At 35.8% G+C, this 12,456-nt stretch overlaps 1 protein-coding gene across 2 annotated transcripts; it reads right to left on the bottom strand.

The window, feature by feature from the left end:
- Nucleotides 1-364: 364 nt before the first annotated feature.
- LOC120263431 (calmodulin-binding transcription activator 2-like) lies at nucleotides 365-8,118 on the bottom strand. 2 transcript variants are annotated; one of them, XM_039271331.1, is made up of 14 exons: nucleotides 7,845-8,118; nucleotides 7,464-7,583; nucleotides 7,203-7,318; nucleotides 6,813-6,901; nucleotides 5,669-5,714; nucleotides 5,316-5,433; nucleotides 5,105-5,209; nucleotides 4,832-4,888; nucleotides 4,656-4,750; nucleotides 3,743-4,243; nucleotides 2,946-3,628; nucleotides 1,437-2,016; nucleotides 794-1,102; nucleotides 365-684 (listed from the first exon to the last, which is right to left on the bottom strand). In XM_039271331.1, the coding sequence occupies exons 1-14, from the start codon at nucleotides 7,882-7,884 to the stop codon at nucleotides 595-597; spliced, it is 2,949 nt and encodes a 982-aa protein (XP_039127265.1). In that variant the 5' UTR covers nucleotides 7,885-8,118; the 3' UTR covers nucleotides 365-594. The 2 variants fall into 2 exon arrangements, with proteins under 2 accessions (XP_039127265.1, XP_039127262.1); XM_039271328.1 differs by having other exon boundaries at nucleotides 4,656-4,888.
- Between the last annotated feature and the right edge of the window lie 4,338 nt (nucleotides 8,119-12,456).

A 12,456-nucleotide genomic window follows, 5' to 3' on the forward strand; every position in this document is an offset into this window, starting at 1 on the left:
TATTTTTTTTAAAAAAATAGATAAACCACATTCATTAAAAAAAAAAATAAATAATACAAGAACAAAAAAACAAACAGGAGCCAAGGCTCGAAACATCCACCACCAGGAATGGTAAGACCAATACACATCAATTTATATAATAAAAAAATGGTGGGAATATTTTCTCTAAATAGATAACCCTTGTCAAATTATGTTTTTCATGTTATTCTAAGAATTCCCAAAATACATAAATAAATTAAAGATTAACCTTACAATTTCCCATAAAAGAAAAAAAAAATGCGGTATAAAAACCAACAATTCAAAGCATTCAAAATTCAAAAATTAAACCCCCACCCCCACAGACACACACACACACACAAACAGAGGATTGAAAACAATTAAATATATAATTTACATGTATGTTACTTTCCTTCTGTTTCTTAAAATTTACAAAAACAAAAAAAGCCATTGCAATTTATGCCCATGGGAATTAGTACAATTACAAACAAATGAGCAGCTAAAAACAATTGTTGAAGTATCAATGCGCATTCAGCAATCTGATCAAAGCAGTCAAGATTTCACAAACTTAGGTTTGGGAAATAGTTAGGTTTTCAGTCAATCAGTCATAGTTTTAAGTAAATCTTCAGCCACCCTTTTCTCTTCAGCACATTGAACTTGAGCAGATGAGCTTTGACCATCTCCAAACTACATAAATTTATTTGCATAATTAAACCATTAATATGACCACAAATTATTTTCGAAGAAATTCATGAATGAAAGAAATAAACATATGAATGTCGAAGAAAATAATCACCTTTGGTCCACAAGAACTTGCCAGTAGTCTCATGTACTGATCACGGCCTTCTGGATGACGAACCATGGACTGAACTCTTGCTAAAGCTTTTTCTACTCCGGCAACTTTCAGTTTTCGACCGAGGCGAAGGTATTCGTAGTCATCGGTTGGCCCGATATCTGCTGCAACTGGTGCGGCTGGTTTATCAGCACGATAGCCTCGTAATCCAGATCCCTTGCGCCTCCACCGTAATATGGCTTTTTCAACTATACTGACAGACCAGACGACCTTTCTATACTGTCTGCGAACTTGATGTCCCCTTACATGAGCCTGAAAATAAAGCCAATCAATCAGCAAATTGAATTAATGAACTTAATACTTCCTGCTTTTGATGATTGTAGAGAAGTTCTGGAACATTTCATGAACTTTCATTTAGTAATGGTTGCCAAAATTGAATAAAAGAGTCTTATTCAAAGAAAAATGTCAAAATCATGAATTGAAGAGGATATACAGGTCAAAGAAGAGCAAATTTATAGATAAACATGTTCATCATGCTTCATATTCACATAAGAATAGCAATGATGTATCTCAGCAAAAATTAGTCATTATTTTCGTGTATGCATCTGGAAATGCCATTGGCAGCAAGCAAACTTAAAATTTTCACCTGAATTTTCACAATTCGGTTCCGAATCTTTAAGAAATCTTTTCTTCCCTTCCATCCCCGAAATTTTTGTTGGATTTTTACAGCAGCCGCAGCATGTAAAGAATCATTGAAGTGATCTATTTTAAGAACTTTGCACAGAGAGGAAGCAATCAATACTTCACTTGGTATTTCAGGATTTTCTCTACTTTTAATTAGCTCCCTCTGGCGGAATGAGTGCATTCTAAAAGCAGCTTGAATTCGTGCAGCTGCTTGAGCTGAATTCCTCACAGCAGCAAGAGAACCACGTAATGGCACCAGCTCTTCTTCTCCGTCTAGAGGAACTAAGCTTTGTGCACTTACTTTCTCAATGGCCCTTTCAGCAGCAAGATTCGCAGCAACATTATCGATGATACTTTCTTCAAGAGTAATTGTAGAGAGGTGACTCGTCAAATCTGCTTCAGCCAAATACCCACCAATTCCTTTGTGTCCCCTGCTTGATGCTAAATCAGCAGCAGTTCGACCTTCAGGATAAGCTGAGGAAGGGTCCTCAACTAAACCAGGAGCAGCACCCAATTTGAGAAGCGTGACAACTGCCTCTTCTCTGATGATTCAACATTAAATACTATGGTCAGGATAGCAGAATCAGCAGGACTTAACACCATTCATGGTTAAAATAATGCCCAAAATACATAGAAAATACAAAGCGGAGGGCCAACCAAAATCTGATGTCCAATAGCGTAGCATATGGTGGAATAAGCACAAGAAAGAAAATAAGAAAGTTTTTCTAACAGAAAACATAAATCAAGAAGGGGCATATTGTGTTAGCAATCAAGGAATGCCTAGGAGTGCCTAAAAGAACCCAATAGTTAGGTTTGACAATCTATTGTTTCCTAATAAAATGTTAAAATGGCAAACTGCCACAGTTAATGCTACATTAAGATATAGCCAATCATACAGCAATCATCCCTATATTTATATTCGATTGAACACAGTCCAGTAGCAAATCACAAGTTTATAGATGTCCTTTGGGGCATGTCACAATTTGTAGCAAAAGTTTGTTTGGATTGACATGTGAAAAATTGTTCAGTGTGGAATGGGTAAGAGGCAGCAAGATGGACCACCTACCTAACCTTAGCCAAAAGAAAGCTTGAAGAGACAACCATTGAAACTTCAAAATTGTATAGGTCCTAAATATAAAGTATAAAAAATTTCCAACAAAGAAATCAAGGACTTCACAAAACTCACTTCAGTCTTGTAACACAAATGAACCAGCTCAATATGAAGAGGCGATTATTCAAAAAGAAACCAAAGGAATTCCAGTTAGCTAAGAAGGTATAAACTAATCAAAGAAATAACATTACATGTCTTGTCACTGCTTAATTGATAATAGGTTTTATAAACTGTTCATAAAAGAAAGTTGTGAAACCTTGGAAACTTTTGTGGCTGCGAAACAAGACAACTCAAATCTGATTTAGCATTTAGCTTAACATTATTGGCACAATATGTTTAGTAAAAAAATTGCAACCCAACCTGCCATAGAATGCAGCCCAATGAAGCCCAGTCCTGCCCCGAGCATCTCTAAAATTTGGATTGACGCCAGCACCTACTATGAGGTTAATAGCCCACTCATATCCAAGAGCAGATGCATAATGAATAACTCCCATTCCATCCTCATCTAACACATTAGGCCCTTTGCTTTCCTCATGTGCTCTGCAGGCTAGCCACTCAACCAATTTACCTTCCAGCAATTTCTGAATCAATGCATCTCTAAGATCCCCCTGGCATCTTTGAAAAGCCTTTGACTGCAGTTCAATCTCACCCCATCCATTATTCTCCCTACTGGAACTTAAAATTAAATCACTGATCCTGGCACAATTATGGCAACCCTCAAGAGAGCAAGCTACCACTCCTAGAGTCAACATCTTTGCGAAACATATATGCAAATGTATTTCATCTCCTGATTCTCTTTTCCTAGATAATGATTTTCCATTGGAGAGACCTTCACGATACTCAAACTCTCGGACCTCACTACAAGCTAACCTATTGCTGCGGGTGATATAGAATGGAACCCGTCCAGGGGTATGTGGAGGGGCTCGGCACCGAAGAACATTTTCTGTCAAAACTTCAGCTGAAACCTCATATTCACCAAACATGCAACACCATTTGATGCTGTTGGGATTTATGCCACCAAGAAATGTCCCTGATATCAGAACCTGATAGAAAATATGATCAGCTAAAATAACTACAATAAAAAATCATGACCAGCCTAAAAAGAGTCAAGGTATAATTAAAGAGATCATAGGAGTACTAACAACAATGTTGCACACCTTTGTTTCAACATCAGAATAGGCCCAGTCTGGTGAGAAGTCAAGAATACTGAATAACTGTTCCTGGGATATTGAAGGACCCAGTGATTCCGTATCCAACTGCATATGCACGGATAGACTGGTAACCTCTTTGTCATCATTTTGAGTATCAATTGTATTCCAATAACTACCAGAATCTGAAGCCATCAGCGAGTTGTCGCAATCCCTGCCAATTTCATTGTTCATCCATCTTCCAAAACTGTCCAATTTCTTTAGCTCCCCAAATTCCCCATTACCAATATTGCCTTTTGCAGTATTTTGTTTTGAATAGGAAGCTTCTTTTAGGAATTCCAAAGGCTGGTCAGCAGCAGCAAAGTCCGCTTGGCAATCTCTATCACTTTTAAATTGAGGAGCTACTGGGAAATGATGCTCATCAGGCACGCAATGCATAACAGATGCAGTGCCTACTGTGCTGTTATGACTAACAGGGCTATTAGCATTCGCAGAACAACTCGGTTTGACCTGAAAAATGTGAAATTCAAATGAATGTTAAAAATAAATTGCACAATCAAACAAGTGAGACTGAGCACTAAACAAGTAAAGTATACACTGATATACAAGCTTTGAATATTATATTATAGGAAATAATCTAATTCCTTCTCTAAACTCCTAGCACAAAAAAAGTATATCTAAATACAAACCTCTGGAAACTTAAGAAATCACTCATATGCATAACAAAAGACATCCAGATGTTAATAAGTTAACAATGGTTTTACAGGCGTGCACACACATACAGATGTTTTAAGAGCATTTACTTGGGCAGAAAAAGATAATTACACTACAAAAGAACTGTGATAAGATAAATAAGACATGAATTGATGATGAATCATGCTTAATAGATGAGAATGAATAGTTTATATTATGTCACAATTACCTGAGCCCTTGTCATGCTAGATCCCGTGGGTCCCTGTAAAAGGGTATCATTCAAAAATATGCCATTTGTGCTTGTATTAAAGCCCAACACAGAGTCTGTCATGGCCATAGCTATACTATTAGTACAATTTGGTTGTTCAAGCGAAATTTTCTGATCTTGCAAGTTGTCATACTTTCCTGGGGTTTCACGCCATGCGGTTGAGGTTGTGACACAGTCAGTTCCACCACAAAAACCTGGACATTAACCATTAACAAGTTTCTTAGATGATTTGAAAGCAAAAGCCTTCATCCTTATCACAAACTTCCAATATACTACTGAAAATGTATTTGTATCGTTATTGTTATTATTTTTAACTAAAAAAAAAGGTGTTGCATTAGAAATAAGTGTATCATAGAAATTCTCTGATAGATAATTCAGAAAACTACCACAAAAGCTCTATGAAATGATACCTGCTGATTGTGAAGTTCCCCTAATCTTATAATGATCTTCATGCAGTGTCGAATTCTGAGAGTGCCCCTGCCTTGAGTACAAACTAGTCAACGGCTTGCTCAATCCTGCAGTATTTTATTGCTCCATTTCTATCAACATTTTTCCTGTTCACAATATTTGTAGAAGAAAAAAACATAGTTGTTAAATTAGAGACTGAGTCAACAAGTAAACCACTATAGTCATCCCCAGAATCTGCTCCCTCCAATTCAGATGATAAGGTATGAGCTGAACTATGCTGAGCATTGTGCATGTTTGAATTCAACAAATGGGGCATGCTAGAACTGCTTCCCTGGAAAGAGGCAAAGGAACAGTTATTGAAAATATCATTTTGTGAAAAAAATGCAACATACAAGTCTGCATACAAGGACAACACACCAGAACAACGATTTTCTTCATCACTTTTGCATACATATATTAAAAACATGAGTCTATACGCAAATTAGCAAGGCACAACTACGATTGAGATTATCAACATACTTCTTCAGTCAGTAAAAATGATTATGTAGAAGTGGACAAAGGATCACCTCATTCACATCTCTGTAGTGCACAAGAACAATATGCTCCAAATGCCTGAAAAAAGTGAGGAAATGAAAATATATATATTTCAACTAAATAATACCAGTTATACAAAGATTCCACACTTCAGATCCATTGGGAAAATTTAAACAAGAAGATTTAGACATATGCTTGTATTCTAATATGACAAGAAAATGTAAAAATAAAAATCCCAGCAACCATCTCTTGAAGATCATTCATTCATTCATATAGGCAACCTGCAAGCAAATTCATCTTTCACATGACGCCAATTTCAAAGGCATCTAAAAGAAAAAAAAGACACAAGGCAATAGAAAGTGATGGTGATGGAGAAAAAAATGCAAGGTGGTAGCTGGTGAAATTTGAAAAAAAAGTCTCCCAACACTATTTAGTGGGAAGTGATCAAGTAGATCTGAAGAGAATACTTCCATTAACATAATAATGTCAAGTGATTAAGATCAAATCTAGAGACATGCACCCGAAAGAAAGTTTGAAAATTGATTTTCCTTCAGGTACATGCAAGTCTGAGACAGCTGTAAATATTTCATTTCAGGTACAAGCAAATCCGAGAATTGATTTTCCTTCAGGTACATGCAAATCTGAGACATGCACTCGAAAGAAAGTGATTACGATCAAATCTACAGACATGCTCCTGAAAGAAAGTTTGAGAATTGATTTTCATTTCCCTTCTCTAGCATAGTAAGCAGGAAGAATAATACAGGTATGTAAGATTGATCAAAATTGTATTTGGATGAAACAACGTGATTCCCCTTTATTCAAGTTACGATTGTAAATAAGTCAAAAAGGGTTGGTTCATAACCAGAAATGGAAATATAGGAGTCTTTAGATCCAACATTCCAGTTCCAGCTAGAATGTATGAACATCCAACCAGAATTGAAATGCCAAGGGAATTTACGCAAGTTCATAAATTTGCTTACACATGTCCATGAGATGAACACATCTATAAACTTGTTTATGCATGTGTATGACATAAGCACATAAAATAATTGCCAGGAAAGTGACCCTGGGCCTAAATAAGAAGAGGATAGGCAACCTTCAAAGTGACAACCTACCATGAGACAAAACATGCAGCAACTACTTCAGGTAGCTAAAGAGATGCATTCCTAAACTCACCCGTCAAGCATCCAGTAACTTCGCCTCTGAAAATTTTCATTGTCCTCTCCATGGGCATAGTAGCAATGTAGAACATCAATACTGCCACACTGAAATTAAGTGAAGAAAGATTGAATTTGAAAGGACAAATAAAAGGTAACAAAGATTATCAGAAAAGCAAGAAACATGCATTTCAAGGAATGCCCACAAGTGTTAGGAACAGGTCAGGAGCTGATGGCTGTGTTAATAAGCAAGTTAAATGAATTTGACAGACAGCATAAATAGTATAAATCTCCTTCGGTAATCAGGCCTCAAATAGATCATAAAAATGTGCAAGAGTAAAAGAAAATACTACCATGCCCTTAACTCAATATAATTTGCCATGCTATGACAAAAGTAAAAACCACAGACCTTAAGTTTCTCATGAGCTTCTCGAACAGTTTTTCCATCTTTCTTCTTTCTCCAACTATGACCATCTTTACGGAAATATCTCAGTACTTTACGGTCAAATAGGAATAAAGAACCACCTATAAATGAACGATGCAAAAGCCATTGATAATCCTTTAAGAACACTACCATTGCTTATTACCAATTAGAATGAATCAAGTAACTCAATTCACAGTACAATCTCAGATCAAATGATACTCAGAAACAGAACAAGTAAACACATACTAGAAGGTTTATATGGTGGATCCGGAGTCAAAGTGAAATTCTTGTAGTTACGAAGGATCTCACAAATCTCACTTGGACGAAGCCAGCGATTCTTTGCCTCCAGCAAAATCTGCCCAATGTCTGCCCGGAATAATAAATATATATATATATATATCATTCCACTACCAAACTGAAATTAAGGTAAAAAAAAAATGAAAAAAAAAAAATGAAAAAAAACATCTTTTTCACTGATTTTCAACCACATTGACGAGAGAAAACACCATAACTGGTAATAGAATTCCAATACCACAACAGATTAAGATTGCAAGCGATACACCAAACTAACAGACTAACAGAAACGAAAGCATCCAAAAGAAAAATGGAATAAAAAAGCAAGCTTACCTAGCTGGTGATCTACAGCGAATCTCCAACCCTCTGCCATCCGCCAGCGAGAATCCCCGCGCAGCCAACTCTCATGAATTAAAATGCATCAATAGCGCGTAAATCAGTGGCAAAGCAGCAACTATTGGGGAGCCACAGAGCTGTAGCAATGGAACCCTAGCCCTGTCGAAGCCGCAGCAAAGAGGAGAGAAGAGAAGGGCTGAGAGAGAGAGAGAGAGAGAGAGAGAGAGAGAGAGAGGGAGGGAGGGGCGAAGCAAGGGAGGGTTCTTTTGGTGGTGGGATGGGAATGGGCGCAGAGTCCACGTAGCTATTTTCCCGTTTACACCTGACTCGATCTTTGCTTTTTTACATGCAGCCCCCTCAAATTTCTCTTATTATTTTGCACGTCCTCTCCACTGCTGTATCTTCTCTTAATGCTGCACTGCTTTGTACTTTGTACACTATTAATCTTACACATTTGTGTCAATAAGTTCTTAACTCCGTACCAGAAACCCTCCATATATATATATATATAGTTTATTATTAAAACAAATAATTTTAAATTTGAAAATAAAAAATGGGTTTAATTACCGTACAAGTCCCTATAACTGTGTAGTCTTTTTAGTCCTTCTAATATTTTTAAGTATAATTAAGTCATTGTATTTGGTCGAGTTGAGTCGTTCTAGTCCACTGCAATATTTTTAGGTACAATTAAGTCATTGTAATTTACATTTACTCATCTACAGCGCCGACTAGAATGACCCAACTCGACTAAATATAAGGAGTTAATTGTATCTAAAAATATTGCAAGGATTAAAATGACAGAAAATACATAATTACATGATCTGTACAGTAAGTAAACCTAAAAAATGAATAATGATCGGTGGTGATTTTTAAAACTTTATTAATAGATAAAACATCTATTATTAAAATCATATAACATCTATTATTAAAATCATATTAGTTCACAATAATCAAATGAGTCAAACCACTAAATCCCTTACATAGAGTATGTGTGATTTTATTGAAAATACATATTTAAATTTTAATTCGTATAAACCAAGAGTATAAATATGTTAAAATATATATTAACTTTACATTTGTACATGTTAAATATGGTTTACCTAATGTTTATATAGATTTTTAAGAATTAGAAAAAAAATTAGAAAAAAATATAAAAAAGATACATGAGGGCTAAAATGAAAAAATAAAATAAAATAAAAACGTGGGCCACAAATTGTCACGTGAAAAATAATAATAATAAAATAAATTAAAATCAAAATTTATGAGTGAGAACAAAAAGAGAAATAAAAAAAGAAATGGATAAGAAGGGATTTTTGAAATAAAAATTTGAATTTTTAAAAAGGGGATAAAAAAATCTCTTGGAGGTTGAGGAGAATCTTCCGGGAGGAACAGGGTAAAAAAAGAAAAGGAGGGAAGGAGGATAAGAAAAAAGGAAGGAGGATGGCATGAAGAAAGGAAGCTCTCTCCGGGTGGGGGCTAGGGAGTTTAAACAATTGATGTATTTCTTCTCCACTGGGTGGGGCCGGCCAAAAATAAAAAAATAAAAATCAGCATGGTGATGAAGAAGGAGGCTTTCTTCCATGGTGGGACCGGGATGATAAAATGAGAAGTGATGCTCTCTTGGAAGGTGGGACCCGGAGGATATAAAATATTTATGGATGAGTGACTCTCTCTTTCATGATGGGACCCGGGTGAAGAAGATGAAGCATGCTCCTCCTCGTTGCCACCTCTTTCGGCACACAAATAAAGAGATACTTGGAATGATGATAGAAAGTCCCATCGAGATGCTTGACGATGGTGATGCCCTCTTCATGAATCTCGAAGCATGCTTAAGAAGTTCATCACTCCGAAAGAGGTAGATGACCTTATAAAATCTCATACCAAGTATATATATATACAAGCATGTTTTGGTTTCGTTCAACCCATGCAAGATGCCATGAAGAAAAAAAATCTTAGATGAAAGTTCATGCAAAAATACCCTACATCCGGTTGTTAATCCCATGCATAATGCCATAAAAAAAATATATCATCTTGATGATGTAGATGAAACTCTATACAAAAATGTATAAGATGCGCTTACGGTTGCACGCCCCATACCCATGCCATAAAAAAATCTTTAAATATTAATGCTAAACCCTTCCCTCTGCATAATTTGTCTTTAAATCATGCCCATAGACAAGAGCATATGCATGTTGTTGGTTTTCACTCACTGTGAACACCATCGTAAAAAAAAGAAGAAGAGAGAAAAAATTTTTTAGGACACATGTGCAAAAATGTGGAAATGTGTGAAAATACGAAATCTCGAGGGTTTAACTGCAAAAAATAATATATATGGAAAAATATGAAAATATGAAAGTTTGGGGATTTATTTGCAAATTTTGATAAAATGTGAAAAAAATGAAAATTTAGAGGATTTAAATGAAAAAGAAGAAGAAAAGAAGAAAAAAAGGATTTTTAAGCGAAGATGAGGGGTATTTTGGTAATTTCATAAGACCCTCTTAAGTCTTAAGCTTACCGTGATGTCTAATGCGTGTTGACTGCTCTCTTTTGGAGGGCCTCTTCATTGCCTCTTAACATACCAGAGCGGATGAACTATTGAAGATCCTTTTAAAACTCTCTTTGAGCTGATGGACCTGGTTTGAGGCCATTGACTCTCTTTGGAGTGATGACTAATCTCTTTGAGCTGATGGACCTTGTTTGAGGCCATTGACTCTCTTTCCAGTGATGAAAAATTCCAAAACCCCTTTAAGCTCTCTTTGAGCTCATGGGCCCTTTTTGAGGCCAATCGACTCTTTTTAGGGAGTGATGACAAATTCTAAAACCCTTAAAACTCTCTTTTGAGCTCATGGACCTCGTTTGAGGCCATCGACTCTCTTTCGAGTGATGAAAAATTCCAAAACCCCTTTAAGCTCTCTTTGAGCTCATGGACCTTATTTGAGGCCACTGACTCTTTTAAGGAGTGATGACAAATTCTAAAACCCTTAAAACTCTCTTTGAGCTCATGGACCCTGTTTGAGGCCATTGACTCTCTTTTCGAGTGATAAAAAATTCCAAAACCCATAAAACTCTTTTTGAGCTCATGGACCCTGTTTGAGGCCATTGACTCTCTTAAGAGTGATGAAAAAATTTCAAGATCTTCAAAAGCCAAGCATTCTAAAACAGAGGAAAAAAATCAAATCAAAATCATGACATTAAAAAAAATGATGAATCAACAAATGAGCTCAACAACCTCAGAGTTAAAGTGTTGAAGAGTTCACTAAGTTACAAAAAGCTTTCACAAGCATGAAAAGTCGAAGCTTATATATATATCAATCAAATCAAGTTCCAAATCAAATCCAAAAATGCAAGTTTCAAAAATTCAAGATGCAAATTTCAAATGGATCAACCAATGAGCTCAACAACCCTCAAAGCTAAAGCGCTGAAGAGTTTAGAAGTTGCAAAAAGGCTTCACAAGCATAAAAGCCAAAAGTTCATGAAAAAGCCAAAACCAAGTTTGTGATTCATCAACGCAGAATCTACAACTTGAAATTTAAATCAAATCCATGATTCAAGTTCAAATGCCCAAAATGCAAGTTTCAAAGTTCAAGATACAAATTTCAAACAAATCAACAAGTGAGCTCAACAACATCAAAGTTAAAGTGTCAAGAGTTCACAAGTTGTAAAAGTTTCACAAGCCTCAAGGCCGAACCTCATAAAAAAAGTCAAATCAAGTTCCAAATAAAAATTAAAGAATTCAAATTCAACAAATGAACCCAACAACCTCAAGGATGAAGAGTCGAAGAGTTCACAAGTTACAAAAAGCCCTCACAAGCCCTCAAGGTCAAGCTTATAAAAAAATCAAATCAAGTTTCAAATCAAATTCAAGATGATAACTGAAAAGTCCAAGTTCCAAGTTTTAAACAAATCAACAAATGAGCTCAACAACCCTCGGAGTTAAAGCGTTGAAGAGTTCACTAAGTTGCAAAAAGCCCTCACAAGCCCTCGAAGGTCGAAAGCTTATAAAAAAAATCAAATCAAGTTTCAAATCAAATCCAAAATACAATTTCAAAGTCCAAGTTCCAAGTTTCAAACAAATCAACAAATGAACTCAACAACCTGAAGGCTAAATTGTTGAAGAGTTCACAAGTTGCAAAAAAGTTTCACAAGCCTGGAGGCTGAAGCTTATAAAAAATCAAATCATGTTTTAAATCAAGTCCGAGATATAAATTTCAAATGAATCAACAAATGTGCTCAACAACCTCAAAGCGAAAGTGTTGAAGGGTTCATAAGTTGCACAAAAAGTTTCACAAGCCCAAGAGTCAAGCTTATGGAAAGTCAAGTCAAGTTCCAAATCAAATCAAAGTTGCAAAATTCAAATGTCCAAGATACCAGGTCTCGAATGAATCAACAAATGAGCTCAACAACCTCATTGTTAAAACGTTGAAGAGTTCAAAAGTTGCAAAAAACTTCACAAGCATGAAAGCCGAAGCTTATAAAAAAATCAAATCAAGTTTCAAATCAAATCCAAGATACAAGTTCAAAGTCCAAGACATAAATTTCAAACAAGTCAACAAATGAGCTCAACAACCCTCAAAGTTAAAGTGTCAAGAGTTCACAAGTTGCAAAAAGG

Source organism: Dioscorea cayenensis, chromosome 6 (genome assembly GCF_009730915.1).
Source record: "Dioscorea cayenensis subsp. rotundata cultivar TDr96_F1 chromosome 6, TDr96_F1_v2_PseudoChromosome.rev07_lg8_w22 25.fasta, whole genome shotgun sequence".
Taxonomy (NCBI): Eukaryota; Viridiplantae; Streptophyta; class Magnoliopsida; order Dioscoreales; family Dioscoreaceae; genus Dioscorea; species Dioscorea cayenensis.

What these genes read in the sequence shown, in the direction of transcription:
- LOC120263431 (XM_039271328.1), bottom strand. Translation starts at nt 7,884, where the DNA reads ATGGCAGAGGGTTGGAGATTCGCTGTAGATCACCAGCTAG. An exon ending in TCCACCATATAAACCTTCTA is followed by an intron (nt 7,319 to 7,463) that starts GTATGTGTTTAC and finishes GTTCATTTATAG; the next exon opens with GTGGTTCTTTATTCCTATTT. An exon ending in ACCGAATTGTGAAAATTCAG is followed by an intron (nt 1,103 to 1,436) that starts GTGAAAATTTTA and finishes CTTTATTTTCAG; the next exon opens with GCTCATGTAAGGGGACATCA.